General features: G+C 38.4%; 1 protein-coding gene across 3 annotated transcripts in view; it reads left to right on the forward strand.

Annotated features, from left to right (window-relative positions):
- Positions 1-21,360, forward strand: part of Gpcpd1 (glycerophosphocholine phosphodiesterase 1) — a 58,063-nt gene that overhangs the window by 32,678 nt on the left and 4,025 nt on the right. For all 3 annotated transcript variants that reach the window (XM_050134093.1, XM_050134094.1, XM_050134095.1), the window contains 11 exons: positions 2,390-2,552; positions 2,840-2,972; positions 4,510-4,564; positions 7,609-7,701; positions 9,945-10,022; positions 10,853-10,892; positions 12,290-12,351; positions 14,866-14,931; positions 15,872-16,008; positions 16,612-16,747; positions 17,398-17,558. In XM_050134093.1, coding sequence (XP_049990050.1) covers positions 2,390-2,552; positions 2,840-2,972; positions 4,510-4,564; positions 7,609-7,701; positions 9,945-10,022; positions 10,853-10,892; positions 12,290-12,351; positions 14,866-14,931; positions 15,872-16,008; positions 16,612-16,747; positions 17,398-17,558 — 1,124 coding nt within the window. The remainder of the gene's footprint in view (positions 1-2,389; positions 2,553-2,839; positions 2,973-4,509; positions 4,565-7,608; positions 7,702-9,944; positions 10,023-10,852; positions 10,893-12,289; positions 12,352-14,865; positions 14,932-15,871; positions 16,009-16,611; positions 16,748-17,397; positions 17,559-21,360) is intronic.

Below are 21,360 nucleotides of genomic sequence, written 5' to 3' on the forward strand. Positions count from 1 at the left end.
TTTAATATGTTTAGCAACAAGTTAATGAAAAATTTATTATATGTATGTATGTACATGATGCCATGTGCTCATGTTAAGGTTAGAGGACACTTAGAGATTTGGTCCCCCCCCCCCATTTTGGTTTATTGAGACAGTTTCTTGGTAGCTATGGAGCCTATCCTGGAACTAGCTCTTGTATTCCAGGCTGACCTTGAACTCACAGAGATCCTCCTACTTCAGCTCCCCAAGTTCTGGGATTCAAGGTGTGTACTATCCCCACCCAGCAAGATTTGGTCCCTTCTGTTTGTAGGTCTGGATTCTGAACCCAGGTTTCCAGATGTACTGGTTGGTTTTTTAACTTGACACAAACCTAGGCATGTTTGGGAAGAGGGTATCCTATTAGAAAATGCCTCCATAAGATTGGTCTGTAGGCATATCTGTGGGTATTTTCTTGATTGATAATAGATGTGGGGAGCCCAGCCCACTGTGCCACCCCTGGGCAGGTGGTCTTGGATGATATAAGAAATCAAACCGAGAAAGGCGTAAGGAGAAAGCTTTTAAGCAATACTTCTGTATGACCTCTGCTTCAGTTTTGGCCTCCAAGTTCTGCCTTGTTTCCTGCCTTGACTTCCCTGGTTGGTAAACGACAAGTTGTAAGACAAAATAAACCATCCTCCCGCCCCCTGCCCCTCAAGTTGTTTTATTTAGGTCATGGTATATTATCAGAACAGTAGAAAAGTAACTAAGACAAGGTAAGCAGGCTTTTTACCTGCTCAGCCATCTATGTTAGGTTTTGAAAAAGCTATGCTGAGGCCCCAATTTAATAACACATAGGACTGTTAGCTTGTTTGCTTTCTACAAGTAATACTTGCTTGATACCTTCCTTTAAAGTCCTTATACAGTGTCTGTAAATTATACGTACTGGTTCTTAGCCACTAGCTCCTTTGCTGCCCCTGCTGATTTCTGTTTTTTTTTTTTTTTTTGGTAATACCTAGCTACATTTTCTTGATAGCAACAGAATTCAAGATAGACTTAAACATACTGAGTGAAACTTGCTACATATAATTAAAAGTTTTGTAAATTTTGAATTGTTCAATTTGGTGGTATTTTTAGATTCTTTTGTGAGTGTCTTTTTTACTGTCTCTTAATATGTAAGACCTAATGTGAAAATTATAGATCTAAACTTAACATGATGGGAAGTTTTGGTCAAGCATTTTTTTATTACTCAAGTGCCTACCTTAAGATTTTACTACAAATATACTCCCCGCCTTGGCCTTCTAAGTGCTGGTTACAGATAAGTGTCACGAGGCTTGACTTTATCATGTGTACATTTATCTTTGAGGTAGGGTTTCATGCAGCTCAGACTAGCTTGAATTGCTGTTTAATTGGACATGACCTAGGAGCCGATCCTAGTCCTCCTGCTTTGTCTTCCCAAGTGCTAGGATTATTGACATGAACCACCATGTCTGCTTTTGTCCAGTGCTGGGGATCAAACCTAAGGCTTCATAATACTTAGGCAAGTACCACACCAATTGAGCCTCTAGTTCTAGATTTCTTTCTCATTAGTTGTCTTCATAGAGTCCAAGTTCACATGAAAGCTTTTTGGGGGATGTTTAAACTAACTATGTTTAAAAATTTGGGGCAGTCCAGAAAGGTGGCTCAGTGTTGCAATCTTTTTTTTTTTTTTTTTTGGACTGCAAGCCCACAAATAATGGAGACTTATTAATTATGAAAGCTTGACCTTAGCTTAGACTTTTTCCCAGTGAGCTTTTACAACCTAATTAACCCATATTTTTTTAAATCTACGTTATGCTATGTGGCTTGGTTACTTTTTAGTATGGCACATGTGACTTGCTGGTGAAATCCCTATCTCTTCCCAGAGCTCTCTCTCTCTTCCTGGAATTCCCACCTAGTCTCTCCTGGCTATCTATTGGCCATTTGGCTCTTTATTAAACCAATCTATAAGTGCCTTAGGCAGAGACACATCTTTACAGTGTACACAAATAGTCTGCAACAGCTCAGTGGTTAAGAACGCTGTCTGTTTTTGTGGATGACCTGAGTTCTGTATCTAGGTGGACAGCTCTTTTCCTCCTGTAACTCTAGCTCAAGGGGTTCTGACCTCCTCTTCTGACCTCTTTTTAAAAAAGCACATTTTTTAAAAGTTTTTTTTACTGGGTCCAGTGAAAACATGGCTCAGTGGATAAGGGTGGTGCTTGCTTATAAGCCTGATGATCAGAGTTCAGAATTCCTGGTCACACGTGAAGAGGCCCTAGCTTGTGGTAAGTTGACCTCTACATGTACGCAGTGACATTTGCAAGTCAAATCTCATTCTCTCCCTGCACACAATTTTTTTAAAATATAAGTAAGAATCAGGACATTCTGAACTGCTATTTATTTATTTATTTTTTAGGAAGATCTCAGTGAGCATGTAGTGCAGGGTGATGCCCTTCCTGGTCATGTGGGCACAGCATGCCTACTGTCATCTACCATTGCTGAGAGTGAGAAGAGTGCTGGAGTCCTTACTCTTCCCATCATGAGCAGAATTTCCAGAAAAACTATAGGCAAAGTCAGAGGTAAGTTGGGGAGAAGCAGATAGGCCCTTAAAACTAACCTAAGCTTGTGCTAGAATTTATACTAGTTTAAATTGAGTATTTGCAAATGATGAAGACAAAATAAACAATTTACTTTCATTATTAATAGGATAATAACACTTTAAGAAGTATACTTACTGAATTTTCTGCACTAGTTTTGCCTTGATCTTTTCTTGTTTGATAGAGATTAACAAAGCTGGTTCTATTCAGATGTCGCTTAGCTCATAGTGGTCTTTTTAATCATACCCTCTGCCCTTTCCCCATGGAAGTTGATTTTATCATCATCAAGCCATTACCAGGATACAGTTGTTCCATGCAGTCTTCATTTTCCAAATATTGGAAGCCAAGAATACCACTGGATGTTGGACATCGTGGTGCAGGGAACTCAACAACAACTGCCCAGTAAGTTTTATATTTGGATAGGATTACCATTCAGTAGCCTGTGCTTGGTGAGATTAATGGATTTGCCTGCTAAGTATCTGAAAATCCTTTTCATTACCCTTAGAATGAAATGAAAGTGATGGTAAGAGAAAAGGATTACTATTTTAATAGAAACCAAGTCTCTCCTGAGATAATGTTCAATCTTTTTTATATACTGGATGCATAATGAAAAAAACATAAAAAATGGAAAACCAGGAGGGAGATTTTTATGCAGAAAGCTTTTTTGGTCTCCTTTTTATCTTTTGATTGTTCTTGCAAGCTGCTCTCTATGGGTCTTACTTTCCTCACCTGTAGAAGGGTTTGGTTAAAGTTACCTGTAGTGAGTGTTTCTTTCTTACCTACATAGCCATAGCTCTAAGGAAGTATATAAGTAAGTTCAGTCTAGACTTTATCAGATACAAATGTCAGCCTAATAAAGTTGTTTCCCTTCCAATTTTACAAATCTTTCAGTGGCGTACTTCATTGTCAGAGGCTTTCTTCTATAAAATGTAATCCCATCTTTAAAAACATAGGGTTATTTTGGTGTTTTGTTTATATGTGTGTGTTCATTTGTGTACAATACTCATGGAATTTAGAGAGGGCGTCAGATCATCTAGAGCTGGAGTTACAGCTTGTTGTGTGTGTAGTAGAAACCAAACTTAGATCCTCTAGAATAGCACATGCTGTCAACCACTGAACCACCTCTCCAATCCCCACATTTTTAAAAGAGTGATTTTTAGTTTGCTTTGGGTATTGTGGTTGTCATTATGATATTATAATAGGTCTCCAAACCAAGTCAGTTTACATTTAAGGAAGAAATATTTTCAAGTTTCATGTTAATAAGCTCTGTGGGTGTCACTCTGTACCTTTGATACCAGGTTACTGAATGTGGAGCTGGTCTGGCAGCCAGCAAGCCCCAGCAAACCTCTTCTGCCTGCCTACTACAACACTGGGGTTTTAGGCATATACAGCCATCTCTGGCTGCTGGTTTTTTTTTTTAAACATGGATGTGGACATCATGGGTGCTGCTATCTGAACTCAAGTCCTTATGCTTGAGTAGCAAGCACTCTTTCCCGTTGAGCTATCCCTGTAGCATCTTTCCTTTTCTTAATGAAGTCTACCCTTGGTGTGTCAGTCATTCCCAGTTCCCCATGTTTTTCCAGTATGAAGACATTTCCAGGCTTTATTGCAAGTAGTAAACTTCTTCTGTCTTAGTTTCTTCATGCCCTTGAAAAGGATTGCTTTTCTTAATCAGGCACCTCATTTGTCTCCAAGAAAAAAAATCCAAGTACAGGGAAGGTATGTGTTGTGATGTGGAATACATCTGTCATTATAAGTAATAGTTATAACTTGTATTTATGAAGTAAGTGCACAAATCATTTAAGTTTGTTCCCTATCATATTTTGAGCATAACAAAATTAGCCTCTGTGAAAAGGTAAGTCCTGTTTTTACTGTTGAAGATGCTTACTGCAGTGTTTCTTTTCTTTAGTACTTATGACTACTTTTTCTTCTATTTCAGGCTGGCTAAAGTACAGGAAAATACGATCGCTTCTTTAAGAAATGCTGCCAGTCATGTAAGCACCATTTCTTTCCTTTCTTTCCTCTCTCTCTCTCTCCCTCTCTCCCTCTCTCCCTCTCCCTCTCCCTCTCCNCTCTCTCTCTCTCTCTCTCTCTCTCTCTCTCTCTCTCTCCCTCTCTCTCTCTCTCTGGTTTTTTGAGACTGTTTCTCTGTAGCTTTGGGGCAGTAGACCAGGCTGGCCTTGAACTCACAGAGATCCCTTTGCAGTGCTGGGATTAAAGGTGTGTCCTCCACCATTTACCATTTCTTTAAGTAACTTTAGATTGTTGAAATAGAGACAGAGAACTCTTCCAGATTGTACTAACTGATAGAAAGAAAACTATTCCTTGTTCTGAAAATGTTTCTGAGTGAAGATAAAAAGATAAAATACCTTTTGGTGTATATGTTTAGATTTGTGGTGAGGATTCACATGTAAACAACAGAATAATAACCAACCTTTTAAAAGACATTTTGTGTGTATGAGTTTTGTGTTTTGCCTGAATGTGTGTAAGTGTACTGCATGTGTTCCTTGTTTTCTTGGAGGCCAGAAGGAGGTGTCAGATCCCCTATAGATGGCGTTACAAACCTTTGGGAGCTGTCCTGTGGCTGCTGGAACTGAACCCACGTCTTTTGAAATAGCAACAAGTGAATAAGAACTTTTAACTGCTTTCTCCAAACCCTCCACACATACTTTTTTTTTTGGAGGGGGGCTCTTTCTGTCTCAAAAATAGAGAAACTGGCCTAAATTGTCTGATTTAACCCAGCCAAGCTGGCCTTGAACTTTGGTGGGTCCCCGCTTTTGGTTTTCAAGTATTGCCATTATGCGTTTGAGCCACCATGCACCCTTCCCACCTGTTTTTGAGATAAAAAGTTCCTAATGGCTGGTTTTAGCTTAGAAATAATGCTTACAGAAGGGAATGATATATCTATATAACACTTCATTGCATTTTATTATTTATTGGGGGTAGGACGCTAGTACATGTCTACATGTCATGGTATACATGGGGAAATCAGAGGACAGCTTGTAGGAATTTTGTCTCAGCAACCTCCTCCTACCATGTGAGTCCCAGAGATTAGATTTAGGACATCAGGCTTGTTGCCAAGTGTTCCTACCCATTGAACTATCTTCTGGCTGTCTATATATAACACTTTTTAAAAAAATGTACCAATACACATATAAAATACCATATCGAATGAAATATGTTATTCTATACTCTTAAAAGGAAAAATAATCTTGATTATGTTAAATTTCTTCTTTTATTCAGTCACAAAGTATCAGTTTATTTTGCTTACTTCACCTGACCAAGAGACTCAGACTCTAGACTTAACTGGTGTATGGGACGAGAGGGCATCTCATCCTTTTCCTTCCATATTTTTTCACAGTGGCTTCATGTTCCTTATAAAGTAGTTTAAGCCTGGCATAGTGGTGCTTGTCTTTAATCCAGCACTTGGGAGGCAAAATAGGAGATCTCTTTGAAGTGGAGAGTTCCAGGACAGCCAGAGCTAAATAGAAAGATAGTTTCCTCTCCCCCTTCCCCCCAAAAAAGAATTGCATGGTGGAGACAGGAAGATTACCATGTATTTGAGGCTAGCCTAGGCTAGATGAACCTGTCTCAAAAAAAGAAAAACAAAAAAAAAAATTGAATTATATTTTTTCCCGTATAACAGATTGAATCTAAGACCTCTGCCTATCTCTGCTTCCTGAGTTCATAGATTAAAGATATGTCATTATGCATAGCTAAAATTAATTTTCCTTTGGAGTCTGTCCTGGAACTAGCTCTTGTAGACCAGGCTGATCTCGAACTCACAGAGATCCTCCTGCCTCTGCCTCCCAAGTGCTGGGATTAAAGGCGTGCGCCACCACCGCCCGGCTAAAATTAATTTTCTTAACTACAATTCCTGTCCTCTTTTTCATCAATTTAGGTTTCTGCCTCAAACTTTATATGTATATTATTCTTGTCATTCCTTCTCTGAATATTGAACAGCAGTTGTGTTGAAATAGGAGCGGCAGGGCTGCGTCCCCGGCACCCGGCCGCCCGCATGGCTAGGTTGTACCCCAAAATAATTACATGGAAACTGTATTTTTTTTAAACACTGCCTGGCCCGTTATCTGTAGCCTCTTATTGGCTAGCTCTTACATATTGTTCTAACCTATTTTTAATATTCTGTGTAGCCCACGAGGTGGCTTACCAGGGAGAATCTTAACCTGCGTCTGTCTGGAGTGGGAGAATCATGGCGACTCCTTCACTAAGCTTCTTTCTCCCAGAATTCTCTTCTGTTTACTCCACCCACCTATGTTCTAACCAATAAAATGGGCCAAGGCAGTTTCTTTATTATAATTAACCAATATCCTTCCTCCATCACAGTTGTAGCTTCTTCTTTGATCCAATTGTCACATTTTTCTTTTTTTAAAAGAATTTTAGTTTGCATGCATATTTGTGGGTCTGAGTGTGTGTATGTGCACCATATGCATGCCAGTGCCTGCAAAGGCCAGAAAAGAGCATCAGCTCTCCTGGAACTGTAGTTACAGGTGAGCTAGGGAGCTGAACCTGGATCTTCTGCTTAACTGCTGCTCCACCTCTCCAGCCAATGTCCATTTTCTAGAAAAACCTTGTGAGCTAACTGTACTGCTCACACGAATCCCAGAGCAGAGTGAAGAGGTTTTGCAGTGTTCTCTTCCTCACTTCTCCCTGAGGTTCAACCGTTTAGTTTACAGAGTGCTCCTGTTCAATTCCATTTCTGCTCATAGCAATGACATAGGCAATATTCTGAAGGCTGTCTCGCTGCTTCTGAAGTGCTGTGTGTGTTTGCAAATGGATCAGGACACCCCAGAACACACTTTTTTTCGTCAGAAAAAAGTTGTAACCTTGCAAAAGAAACAATTGTAGGAGACTAATTAATTATTTTTGGAGAAGTTTGAAGTGAGATTATTGAAGAGATTTTATGGTTTTATGTGCAAAATTATAATTTTACTCTAAACAAAAAATTTTGATCTGTGTTGAGAAATGTGTTGTCTACCAGTATTTTGTTTCAAACACTTGCTTCCTTTTCTTTTGTCAGGGTGCAGCATTTGTAGAATTTGATGTCCACCTTTCAAAGGACTTTGTGCCTGTGGTATATCATGATCTCACCTGCTGTTTGACTATGAAAAGGGTATGTTGAAATTTCTGTATTTCCTACTTAATGTCATAAAATGTTTAAAAGAAATTTTGTTACATGTTTAGTTTTTTGTTAGAGTTAGTAAATTCATTTTCTAGTGAAATACTGCCAATTCTTAAGCCCTTATAATATTAAGACATAGGTTTGATGGGAATAATGATTTCCATAAGTCAGGCATCAGTGTTGGTAAATTTATTTGCCTTTTGATATTGCTGATGAAGGGACATGCCAGGTGTTTTCTTCATTTTGTCAGTATTATGTATTCTGGCCTGGATCAAACAGGGAGAAGAAATTTTTTTCCCAAGACCCCATGTGTTTTTGCTTCATATCTTAAATCAGTCACCTGGCACAGTTTAGCCAAAGCTACAAGGTACCACAGTGGAGTGGTGTGGAGTTAGTATGTAGAAGGCCTCAGTCAAGGCAGGCTAGATGGGAGAGTTAGGAAGAAAGGAAAGCCTGTGGCTGAAAAGAGAAATGTTCAGAGCTAAACTTCAACACCAATCCATGTCTTGGTGACTGACAGAGGAATTTGATGGCTACTGAGCAGTGAGACAGGTGCAGCAGAAGCAGAAAGAATGGAGAGGAAGGCGTGATACAGGGAAGAGTCTATAGGGAGGCGTAAAAATACACGTAGAATCCTAAGATTTATCATTACTAGTGTAAGAACATAATTGTCTGTATTCTGGCCTGGAGCATGCAGATGAACTTCCTGCACTTTTAAAATAATGGTTGAGTATCATTTTCATGCGAGCTGGTTTAAAGTCGAGGCCAGTTTGCTGCTATGTAGAGCACTGTAGCTGACCCAAGTGTTGGACAGAATCTGATAGGATAGCTGGCTCTGCCCGCTCCGCAGATGCATTCTAAGCACAGACCTAGATAAGGACCCTCTGTCTTTGAAATATGTCAGGAGGGTAAAAAGGATTCATCTACACTATTGATGATGGAAGCAGAATACCTAAGGAATAATAGTGAACGTGGTTTTTGCTACAAGAGAGTACTATTTCTAAAATAGCTTATTGAAGAGTCTTACTGATCTCTTATTGTCAACAGACTATCTTGCTATGAAGTTGAATCTGAATGAGTTAATGATGGAATGAAAGTAATGAATTGTATATTTTTACCTTGAGTTTTATTTCTTTATTCATTTTTTAGGATTTTGTTTGTTTGTTTTTTAGTTTTTTGATTCAGGGTTCTCTGTATTTAGCCCTCATTGTTCTGGAACTTGCCTTGTAGACAAGGCTGGCCTCAAACTCACAAAGATCCACCTGCCTGTGCCTTCCAAGTGTTGGGATTAAAGGTGTGTACCACCACTGTCCAGTGAGTTTTATTTTTTAAGTTAGCAATTTTGTGTAAAAAACAGTTTCTCCATGTCCATTAAAAAAATGCAAGTAGTTCAAAGAGTGAAATGAATGATAAAGCTCCCTCCCCCTCCCTTGATCTCATTCCCTTACTCTTAATAGTTTCTTGTGTGTCCTTCCAGAAAAAATTTGTTCATACACAGGTTTGTACCAATGTTCATATTTGTGCAGTGGCTTTTAATGTTGAGTTAATTTAATGGTGGTACCTTAACTCATTTCCTTAAGAGAGTGGTACTTCCTACAGCATAACATTTGATATGGCTTTAAAATTTAGATTTGCCTGTGGAGAATACATGCTCGATAGTAGTAGTTCCTAAATATTGCTTATAGATAATCAGACACAGATTCATGGAAATTTCTTTGTGTGGCTGCTACTTTTAGTCAAGTTAGGTATTTGAAGAGCTTAGAAAAAAATAGAAACTTACTTGCAGCATTAATTCGCTTATAATACTTGCATGTTGATTTCCTAGGCATGTAGCATGGATAAATGTCAAATGAACACTGCATGAAGGAGGCAGTGAAAATGATGCCTGACATCATGCTCTGTCACCAATGCTTCCACCCCTCCCAGATGCTTTTTTCTTCCAGATACTGGATGCCTGCATTAAAAACAAAAGCCAGGGACTTGGGTGTAGCTCAGAGAGAAGAGCTTTTGTCTAGCATGTGCAAGGCTGTTGGCTCTCCTAAGCCTACAGGGCAGGGAGCCAGACAAGAGCTCCTGTAGTATTAGGTTCTTCTGACGTAATACTACAGCATGGGGTCACAATGGGTTCATGAAGAGCTACCTCACCTTCAGTAAATTGAGGTTATGGGTGTATGTAGTACAAACATTCAGAAATAGTAAAACAGATTAATGTCTCCCTCTCTCTTTTCTAATAGAAATTTGAAGCTGATCCAGTTGAATTGTTTGAAATTCCAGTAAAAGAATTAACATTTGACCAGCTCCAGTTATTGAAGGTATTAACAGTGACACAAAAATATGGATTTTCCTTCAGCTTTAGTATGATTTGCATTTGTCTGATTTAGTAATACTGTCTGCACTTAAGACTAACTATGCATTCAATATACATGAAGTATATTTTAGTTTCTGGTCTAACTAAGGGATGGGCTTATGCTCATCTCTAATATTCTTTGCTGGTATCATGGGTTCCATTCTTAGAGGAGTTAGCCTGTAAGTCTCAGCTGTGGAGTATATGTTCACAGTCTTAGGTTGCTTCTGTCTGCAGAAGCTCTTTATAGAACCATCATGTTTTGCAATAGGACTTTTATGTGATAGTTTTATTCATATTTCAGATCTTAGTATATTTTGTTTTGCTGTGTTACTTTGCATGATTCTGTATCTCATCCCTGTTAGATACTTAAGTTAATAACTAAGTACAAATAGTTTCCTAACTTAAGAGTTTTTGTTTTGGTTTGGTTTTTTTAAGACAGTGTTTCTCTGTGTGTATCTCTGGCTGTCCTGGAACTCACTCTGTAGACCATGTTGGCCTCAAACTCACAGAAATCCACCTGCCTCTGCCTTTGAGGGATCAAAGTCTTGTGCCACCACTGCCTGATAACTTAGGGTCTTTTTTTTTTTTTAATTCTTTTACCCCGTAAGCATTTGGTAATGATTTTATATAGAAAGTACCATAATGCTTACTGCTTATTATTAAACTGGTAATTCCATATTTTGTCTGTTCTAGCTTGCTAGCTTTTCTAGTTACTTTTAATTACCTTTAATTACTAGTTACCTTCATAAACTATGGATTTTTTTTCTAATTGTATTTTGTTTGCTTGTTTTCTAGCTTTCTCATGTGACTGCACTAAAAACCAAAGATCGGAAGCGTATGTGCCAGTTTGGAATCACTGCTTTTGTTTTATGATTGGCATTGATAGGATGAATATTCCCCATTCATTTTAATGTATCCTTGGTCATCTTAATGACTATAGTATTGGTCTGTCTGAATACAGTTTCATAAATGTGTAGCTCTTACATTGATTTTTCAGATGAGTGTTACGTGCATAGTAGGCTTCCCTTAGTTTTATTTCAGTTCTTTCCAAACCTTCTTAACTATTACAGAGAAGGGTACCTCTCAGGTACAGAGTCTAGTGCCAGGAGTCTGATCAGCCCTATCCCCTCTAGCTGTGACTGTGGACAGGTCACTTTACTTCACTACTTTGTGCCCCAGTGTCCTCACACAGTGTGGCCTCCAGCGTTGCTGTGGAGGACCACTTTACATTCCTTTCTCAACGGAGCTCAATAATTCATTGAGACTCTTGAAACCTATTGCTTTGTGCTCCCTTTCTTTAGCTAGACTATGCTGTCTCTCAAAGGCAGGACAGTGGTTGCATAGTCCAGAGACTGACTTTCACAGTCTTTCTGCAAAGAGCCAGTGCCCACGTGACTGCCTTTGTGAAGGCTTATGTCCTCTAGACCCAAGACAATCTCAAAATAACGACTTCATAGACATATTTTATGACAGTACACAAAAATTTTACTTTTATTCAGTTGCAAACTTTTACCTAATTTTAATTTTAAAATACATTTATGATGTACATGGATTGATATTTTATTTTTCCTTTTAGGAGAAAATTCTATGATTCTTAAAAATGTAATCCATTTTGGATTAGAAGATTATGATAACAAAAGTAGCTATAGATTTTCCTGTTTGTTTTTAAGGCAGTTTCATGTAGCTTAGCCTAGCCTTAAGTTTACTATATATAAGTTTACTTTAAGCTTACCCTCCTGCTTCTACTTTCCGAGTGCTAGGATTACAGGCATATGCCATGCTTACTTTCTTTTATTTGGTCTTGAGACTGGAGCTCAGGGCTTCATCCATGCTAGGCAAGCTCTTTACCATCCTAGCTGTGCTCCGACCCTTAGATTTTTTAAATCTGATTAGTGAACTGGTTTTGATAGAACTACGAATTTCATTGAGAGTAATTACTGCTTTTCACTACTATTCAGAAAGTAATCTTAACAGTTTTTAATTTAAAAAAAAATCACTTGTTGGGGCCACAAAGGATGATGTTTACGTGAAGTATTATGAACTAGTCTTGTTGCTAGATGCTCATTTAGAAAATGGGGTTCTTCTTAATGGCTAAAGGTAATAAGTGCAAGGGCCTTCAGAAATACTAAGCCTAAGATCTGGTAATTGCTTCAGTGCAGGGGTTCTGTTAGGGTTTAGTAGATCTGCTCTAGTGCATTTTATTTACCAAACTTTTATAATTTGAAATTTCAGAAAGTGTGGTTGAGGAAGAAAATTTCCTTTCTGAAAACCAGCCATTTCCTTCTCTTAAGATGGTAAGTTCCTTGAGGTACCTGGACAGGGCTATCTCATTGATAGCTGATTGCATAATGGGTTTTTTTTCTCTCTTAAATGGGCACTAAAAAGGCTGTATCAGTTTATTATCATGGGTGTTGTGGGAGGTTTGAGGCATGATATCACATAGCTCATGCTGGTCTAGACTTTTTGAACTCCTGGTTTTCTGCCTGCCCCAAGTGCTGGGATTGCAGGTGCTGGCTATCATCCCTGAGGCTCAGCTGGTTTTGAAGAACTGCTTAACTTTTAGTTGAGTAAGACCTCCCTCGTTGGGCTAATTTGGTGACAATAACAAGTTCGCATGTTTCTGTCTGAAGGAAAGGAGAGGGCTCAAAGGGGAAGACAAGAGGGGGAAGGAAGATGTGATGGTGGAAGAGGCCCTTTTGTAGTATTTAAAATTTACAGTCTGGAGAGAACATAAGAGGCTTCATTGTTTAAAAAGGATTTCAGAAATACACCATGAATGCAAAAACTAGTATTAAGATTTTAAAATTTGGCCAGGCATGGTGGTACACACCTTTCATCTCATACTCTGGGAGGCAAAGACAGGCAGCTCTCTGTGAGGCCAGCCTGATATATAGTCAGTTCCAGGATAGGTGCTACATGCTGAGACCCTGTCTTTAAAATAATAGTAATAATAATATTTTAGAAACTGGAGACAATTTACAGCCTCAGGAAAGTCCATATAGATGCTAGAGAGATGCTCATGTACTTTCATAATGAACCCCTCTTTCAGTCAGTTGTTTGGTCTAGTAACTATGCTTTTGTTCATGCTGGTAATTGCTTGAATTTTTGTTTTTACTTTGGTGGTATTGGTAGGAATTTACTTAGGACCTCTTTCAAGCAAGCACTCCTTATCATTTTTTAAATTTGATTTTCCAATTACAGCTCCCTAAATGATCAGATTGCCATGTGTCCCGATCATTTTCTTTAGAAAGAATGAGCAACTCGTTTATGATTAGTGTGTGTGTGTGTGTGTGTGTGTGCGCGCCTTTCTGATTTATGGACATCAGTAGCAGTATTTTCTGGGGGTTATCAATTAACATGGTATTTGTTGAACAATGACACCTTTTAAAAAGTTAAAAATGATGATTTTATTTAATCTCTTTTTTGGTTTTTGTTTTTTTGTTTGCTTTTCGAGACAGGGTTTCTCTGAAACTTTGGAGCCTGTCCTGGAACTAGCTCTTGTAGACTAGGCTGGTCTTGAACTCACAGAGATCCGCCTGCCTCTGCCCCCCAAGTGCTGGAATTAAAGGCTTTTATTTAATCTTAGTATATTCCCCATATCTGAATGTAATTCAGAAAGCATGACTTGAATTAGGGTTAGGCTTAGAGTTAGGGATAAAGTCTTCCTCAATTCAATTCTTGCTTCCAGTAGCTCACTTTAGATATTTTTTAAAGGAATGATGAAAAAGATTTTAGTTTTAGTGTTGTGGGATATTTTACTCTTGACTTTTTGAGGGGCCCACCATCCAGCTCCCAAATAAATCACACACAGAGTCTTATTCTTAGTTATGAAGGCTTGGCCTTAGTGTGGCTTGTTTCTAGCCAGCTTTTCTTAAATTATCCCATCTACCTTTTGACTCTGGGCTTTTATCTTTTTCACTTCTGTATGTCTTATTTTCCTTCATACTCCATGAGTTGCTGGGTGGCTAGCCCCTGTTTCCTTTTTTCCTTGTTCTCTTGTTTTTTATTTTTTGGTTTTTCAAGACAGGGTTTCTCTGTGGCTTTGGAGCCTGTGGCTTTGGAGCTCTGTAGACCAGGCTGGTCTATAACTCACAGAGTTCCGCCTGCCTCTGCCTCCCGAGCGCTGGGATTAAAGGCTTGCGCCACCATCGCCCGGCCCTTGTTCTCTTGTTGTTCCTCTTTCTCTCTTCTAGATTTCTCCTTCTATTTATACTCTCTGCCTGCTAGCCCCACCTGTCCTTGCTCCTGCCTTGCTATTGGCCATTCATCATTAGGTCCATTGGGTGTTTTAGACAGGTGCAGTAACACAGCTTCACAAAGTTAAACAAATGCAACGTAAACAAAACTCACACACTTGAAAATAATACTCCCCAACAGTTAAGGGTCTATTTTTTTTTCTTCTCAAGATAGGGTTTCACTGTAGCTTTGAAGCCTGTCCTGGAACTAGCTCTTGTACGCCAGGCTGGCCTCAAACTCACAGAGATCCGCCTGTCTCTGCCTCCCAAGTGCTAGGATTAAAGGTGTACCACACTACCTGGCTTACGGGTCTATTTTTATGATGAAAATTGAGTTATCAAAGATATTACTTAAGCCTACTGTTTTTTTTAAATTCTTTCTTCTTATTTAACATAAAAATCTGTGTTTTCAGTTGAGTATTAGAATAGATAATGAATTATAATGACAAAAACATATTGGTAATATATTCTTACTGATTTTTGTAATAATTCTGTTTTCCTCCCTCCCCCCTTATTTTGCCATCCATCTTGCCAAAAACCAACACAATTCATCATCAACACCCAACCCTGTAGGTTTTAGAATCATTGCCAGAAGATGTAGGATTTAATATAGAAATAAAATGGATTTGCCAACACAGGGTAAGTAATTTTTTTTGTTACTCTTTTTTGTTTTTTAATGACACTGAATAAAACTGAAGTCTTGTGTTTCTTTCTTTGAAGCACGTTGTTTGCTGAACCTTTTAGAATTGAAGACAAAGTAATTTGTGTGTATTTTTGTGAACGTGTGCCATGATACCCATGAAGGTCAGAGGATAACTTTTAGGACTCTGTTCTCCTTCCACCACGGACTTGGGATCAAACTCAGGTTGTCAGGCTTATGTAGCAAGCACCTTTACCTGCTGAACCAAGACTTTTAATAAAACATACTTTACACTTATACTAGTATTTGAATGCTTTTTAATTGCTTAGCGTATATTGTAAAAGTTTTGGTATACATGTGGCTTGTTTGTACATTAATGTAAACACTTTTTGGTACATTAAAAAATAAACAGTCAAGCTCTCACTAATTATTTCTTTATAGTCTACATCTAAAAATATTGTAATAATTTTCTAAGAGCATTTTTAGTTAAATATTACCACAGGAGAAGAAATTTTTGTAAATATGTTTTTAAATCATTCCCAGGTTTAATTATTCATTATCCACAAATATTTACTGAGAAGTTAGAATTAGTTACTAATTGCATTGAGGGAATAAACAAATCAGAGGTCAAAGAATACAAAATACCTGATGTGCTAACGATAGAGATTCATATACAGCTGAAGGATGTGCGTCATGCTATACATGAGATGCGTGTTAAAATAAGTTGATCTCCTGCTTCCCAAGCGGGGGGCAACTGTAAAGATGGATATGATTATTTGCTTTAATAATCTGTTTACTCTCTGTATCCTGTAATATCCTATATACCCTTGGAAAACACATAACTACATTTATAAATATTGGACTGATTGTTCTTGGCATTTGTCTAACACTGCGGCTCCAGCATGTCTCACGGCCTCTCATTTCCTTCTTTCTATATAGGATGGAGTATGGGATGGCAACTTATCAACGTATTTTGACATGAATCAGTTTTTGGATATAATTTTAAAAACTGTTTTAGAAAATTCTGGGAAGAGGAGAATAGTATTTTCTTCGTTTGATGCAGATATTTGTACAATGTGAGTAATATTCAGGTCTTTTTGTTTGTTTCTGCACCCTTTGATTATAGCTAGGTTTGGGGAGGCAGTATTGGGAGGTTGTCCAGATGGCACCCTGATTTGTCCTCAGCCAGTTGTCCATTTCTTTCCTTCCTAAAAAGCACTTTTTTCCCAAGTTCTCTTCATCGTGACACCCGTTGTCTGTACTGTACTGGGTCTTGTATCACTATGTCTGGTATTTGTCCTCCATACAAGCTGTAAACCCTCCTGCGGTTTCCCATTTTCCATTTCTAAGATTATTGTACTCTTGTGTATAAAGGCTTTAAATCTTTATGTTTGACATGATTGTGTCTGAGTTTGGGGTGGTCCTGTGTTTGGTCCTGGGATTGGTCTTTCTTGTTTGTTCTGCTTTTGAGAGTTTTCAATCTGTAGACCAGAATTCACTGTGTAGCCCAGGCTAGCCTTGAGTGATCCTCCAGCCTCAACCTCCTGGAGCTGGGATTGTGGGCAAGAGCCACATGCATATCTTTTGTTTCTTTCTGTTTTGTTTTCTTTCTTTTTAGTAGTTTCTAAGATAATATTATTATCTTTCTACCATCTTTTTTCTTTATCCTGTCTATTTAGGGTTCGGCAAAAGCAAAATAAATATCCCATATTATTTCTGACCCAAGGAAAATCTGATATTTACCCTGAACTCATGGACCTCAGATCTAGGACAACACCCATTGCTATGAGCTTTGCACAGTTTGAAAATATTTTGGTGAGTTATGTATGTTCCAGTTTTCTTCTTTAAAAATAATTAACTTAATTGTTACTGTTATGCACATGCACACACATATACAAAAAATATATAAACCCAGCCTGCTAAGTACATCAAATGTTGCTTGTACAAACGTTTTCTCTCTCTTTTTTATACAGTATTAAATAATGGTGGGTTTTTTTTTTTGTTTGTTTGTTTGGGTTTTTTTTTTTTTTTTAAGACGGTTTTTCTGTGGCTTTGGAGCCTGTCCTGGAACTAGCTCTTGTAGACCAGGCTGGCCTCAAACTCACAGAGATCCACCTGCCTCTGCCTCCCAAGTTCTGGGCTTAAAGGCCTGCGCCACCAATGCCTGGCTTATATAACGTTTCCTATTCTAACAGCTGATTATTGGTTTTACTAATGTGAAGTACAGAAATGACAACGACTACACATTCAGTGTGCTTATAAATTACATATAGGTATTAATAATATGTTGGGTTTATATGCACACATGTATATAATCCATTAAATAAGGGAAATTATAAGAAAGATATCTGCCCATTTTTCCCTGGTTCGTCTCCTCTAAAGACCACTAACAACCTAGAGTCTGATAGTTTAGTATTTGTAATGACATTTCTTTTTTTGTAAACAATGAATTTTTTTTCCTTCAGGGGATTAATGCTCATACTGAAGATCTGCTTAGAAACCCATCTTATGTCCAAGAGGCAAAAGCTAAGGGATTGGTCATTTTCTGCTGGGGTGATGATACCAATGATCCTGAAAACAGAAGGAAACTGAAGGAATTTGGAGTAAATGGTCTAATATATGATAGGTATTTGTTTCTTGTAAAAAATCTCCATGGAATGTTATAAATGGTGTAGCTTTTATCTTCTAAACTGTTAAATTTAGTTAGGTTAAAATGATGTAGTTTAGCCTAAAGTTTATCTTGATAGCTTGTGAGCTTTTTCCAGATGTTGAACTATGTCAAAGCCACTTGAGAAGCCTTAACCCAAATGTACAAGTTACCTTGGGTTGAAGACAGCTGCCTGTCCCACACGTGTTTCCTGTCTGTCAGAACTTTCTCAGTGATTGTCTCAGTTACTTTCTGTGCTGTGAAAAGGCACCATGACAAAGGCGTCTTACAAAAGAAGGCATTTTAGTAGGGGTCTTGTTTGCAGCTGCAGAGGTTGAGCCCATGGCTATCATGGTAGGGAATATGGCAGCAGGCAGGTAGGCACGGTGCTGAAGCAGTAGCTGAGAGCTTACTTCTGATTTATAAGCAGGAGGCAGAGAGAGACAGACCTGTTGGCTTTTGTAAGCTCAAAGTCCACCCCTGTGACACACCTCCTTCAAGCCTCCTAGTCCTTCCCAAATAGTCTGTCTACCAGGACCTGAACATTCTCATTCAAACCACTACATTGATCTCATTTGAATTCTGTGGGGTTTTATATCTTTATACATTCCCAGTGATATATGTATCCAACTCAGGACATTTCCTTGACCTTTTTAAACTTTTGTCCCTTCTTATCACCTTGGTTTCAACATAAATGGCCACTCTGCTTATTGTATTTTTTCAGGGAAGTCCTTGAAGTCTTTCTGACAGAGTTCGTCACCTCTCAGTCCTGTTTTCCTCTGCGTCTTTCCTCTCATGACTTCCCTCTGTGTGCTGCTTCTTTTTGCTTCAGAGAGACATTCCTGTATGCTGAAATGTCGCTTGAAGGAAGGCTATATAATTTCACCTATACTTGCCAGTAGCTTCTGTTCACAGGGCACTGCTTTTACTTTGCTCAACATCATTTATCAGTGACTGACACACAACATGCAATGTATTACACCGTGTATCTACTTTCCTTCCTGGCCTCTTTGAATTAGTGCCTCCCTGTTCCATATTGCACACACACACAGAGTGTGGGACACACAAGAGCAAGGCATTTTACTTGTTTTGTGTACTCTCTTCAGAGGCTAAGGCAATAAAATAAAGACCGTGGGAGCAAATGTTACTGACTAGATGGGAAAATAGTTTTCTAGGAATTAGTATTTTAAGATGCAAGTTTAATAGTCTAATAGTTGCTGATACTCAAGGTTGTTTTTCCTTCTTACTCTTTCTTTCTTTCTTTTTTATTTATTTATTTATTTAGTTAGTTTATTTTGAGGCTTTGGGTTCTAAAGAACCAGACCAGCTTGAAAACCAAAAATATACTTTCCTTGGATTTAATACATACTATGCTTTGTCCTAATAAGTTATATTATTTTTTAATAAAGATTTTACTCCCACTGTTTTGTCTAAGCTGGTCTAGTTTATTCACTTACTTGCTTAACTTTATTTTGATTTTTGGAGACAGGGAGAGGTTTCACTGTGTAGCTCAGGCTGGCTTAGTCTTGCAGCCTTCCTATCTCAACTTTCCAAAGCCTAGTCTTATAGTTGAAAGTCACTATGCCTAGGTGCTCTACTGCCTTAAATTGTAGCCTGCATGCTACGTACCTGTCTACTTGCCTTCTAAATTAGTTGGTTTATTTTGCATAAAGCAGAATGGCTGACTGGTTTTTTAAAAATAGGTGTTTCCAACTAACAAAATAAAAATAATTAATTTTATATTAACAATTTGATAAAAATACTGGCTTTAGCAAATGTTGGGAAATTTTATGTGTATCTGTTGAGTATAAAGAAGAAAAAATGAGGGCTGGAGAGATGGCTCAGTGGTTAAGAGCACTGCCTGCTCTTCCAAAGGTCCTGAGTTCAATTCCCGGCAACCACATAGTGGCTCACAACCATCTGTAATGAGGTCTGGTGCCCTCTTCTGGCCTGCTGACATACAGACAGAATATTGTATACATAATAAATAAATAAATATTTAAAAAAATAAATAAAAAAAAAGAAGAAGAAAAAATGACTAAGTATTTGGGGGCAAGGAAAAGATCGTGTGAGGTAATTCCATGGATGATTTTGCCAAGGAAAATAATTAGGCAGCTCCTTCCTCTGGAGGACGTTTATGGTTGGAGCTGGATGTTGGCATGACTAGCAGAACAATATTATACCAAGTGCTGAGGAAGACTCTGCCTGGCTCAGCATCTTTGAAAAGAGGGACAGGGTTGGAAGTTTGAGATGGGCATATTTTCTTTGATAGAACTTACATTTCAGGCCTAGGTTCAGCATATATGAGGCAGGGCGTGACTGTTGAGGTATTTGGAGGGCCAGGCTGGCATGGGCTCTAATTAGGGCCCAAGAGACAAGGGAGGTTATATTGATGTGAAAATATTTGTGTATAATATAAAAAAAAATTCTAATAGTTACTAAGGCTTACAATAATAAAAAAAAAAACCTACCAGTTTTTTATTCCTTCAGTTGTCCCTGGCCAAGTCCCTGTCTTCTTATTGTTTTTTTTATATTTACTTTTATTTTTTGGTTGTTTTATTGGGGTGTGGGGGTTCTAAGACAGTTTTTCTCTGTGCAATAGCTGTCCTGGAACTCTTTGTAGGCCAGGCTGGCCTCGAACTCACAGAGATCTGCCGGCCTCTGCCTCCCATGTGCTGGGATAAAAGACATGCACTACTGCCTGGCTTCTATGTTTCTAAATGGACAAATTTAGGTGGTTTTGAGTGGTTAGTGATTTGGAGCCTTTGGGGAACTTATGAAAGAGGGGTGATAGGAGTATAGGTTTGGTTTGGTTATATAGCCCCAGCTGGTTTCTGAATTTACTGTATAGCTAAAGATGACCTTGAACTTCCAATACGCCTGCCTCCACCTGATGATGGGATTGTGGTCATGGGTCACTACCCTGCTATGCTATAGATGATGCTGGGGATGCGTGCTAAGAACACACTAGAGCACCTGACCTGCAGCCCAACCTTAAGTATGCATTTTCAATGATGAAAAACTATTTCTCTACAAAAGCATTAAAGCACAGATTGGACAGGTAGCCCTGATTTGTAATGTAAAACTGTTGCATTTTATTTTCTAACATTTCACTGGGAGTGATTAATTTATGATGGCCTTTATAGCTTTGTTAAATGTTCATCTGGCTTTGGTACAGCAGACAATACAGGGTCTAGTATAGCGAAGCAGGCCCTGAAATCCTACTCCTCTTGCCTCTATACAAGCACTGAGATTGGAGGCATGCCTACCAATGCCTAGCTTGACCCATTCTAGGGGTTTGGAGTCCATAGACCAGTGACAGAGCACTTAAGTTGCCTTGTGAATGACTTAAGTTCAGTCTCAAGCACCACCAACAGCTTCAAAGAAGAGAGGGAACAAGAGAGAAGAGAGAAAAATACAGCAAACACTTGTAGTGAGTTTAAAGGCAAGTGATTTTAAATCCTCTGTGCTTCTGTATAATCCCAGGTTTTCCCTCCCTTCCTCCCTCCTCCCCTTCTTCTCTCCCTCACCTTTCCTCAGCCACTTAATTTCTCTCAAATAGCTTTAGTCTTATTTCAATCCTTAAATAATATGCCATTTGACATTTATATGAATTTAATTTTTATGCTTTGTTGTGGTCTTAATCCATTTTTCTATATAGCTATAAATTACTTCTAGCTATATATTCTATTGTTTATTCTACTACTTAATAATAATTAGGCTGTTAGTGTTGATTCACCAGGTCTCATGAAATATAGATGTAGAATTTCTCCAAAACTTT

This window comes from Alexandromys fortis, unplaced genomic scaffold (assembly GCF_014885135.2).
Source record: "Alexandromys fortis isolate MF-2015 unplaced genomic scaffold, M_Fortis_MF-2015_v1.1 scaffold_6, whole genome shotgun sequence".
Taxonomy (NCBI): Eukaryota; Metazoa; Chordata; class Mammalia; order Rodentia; family Cricetidae; genus Alexandromys; species Alexandromys fortis.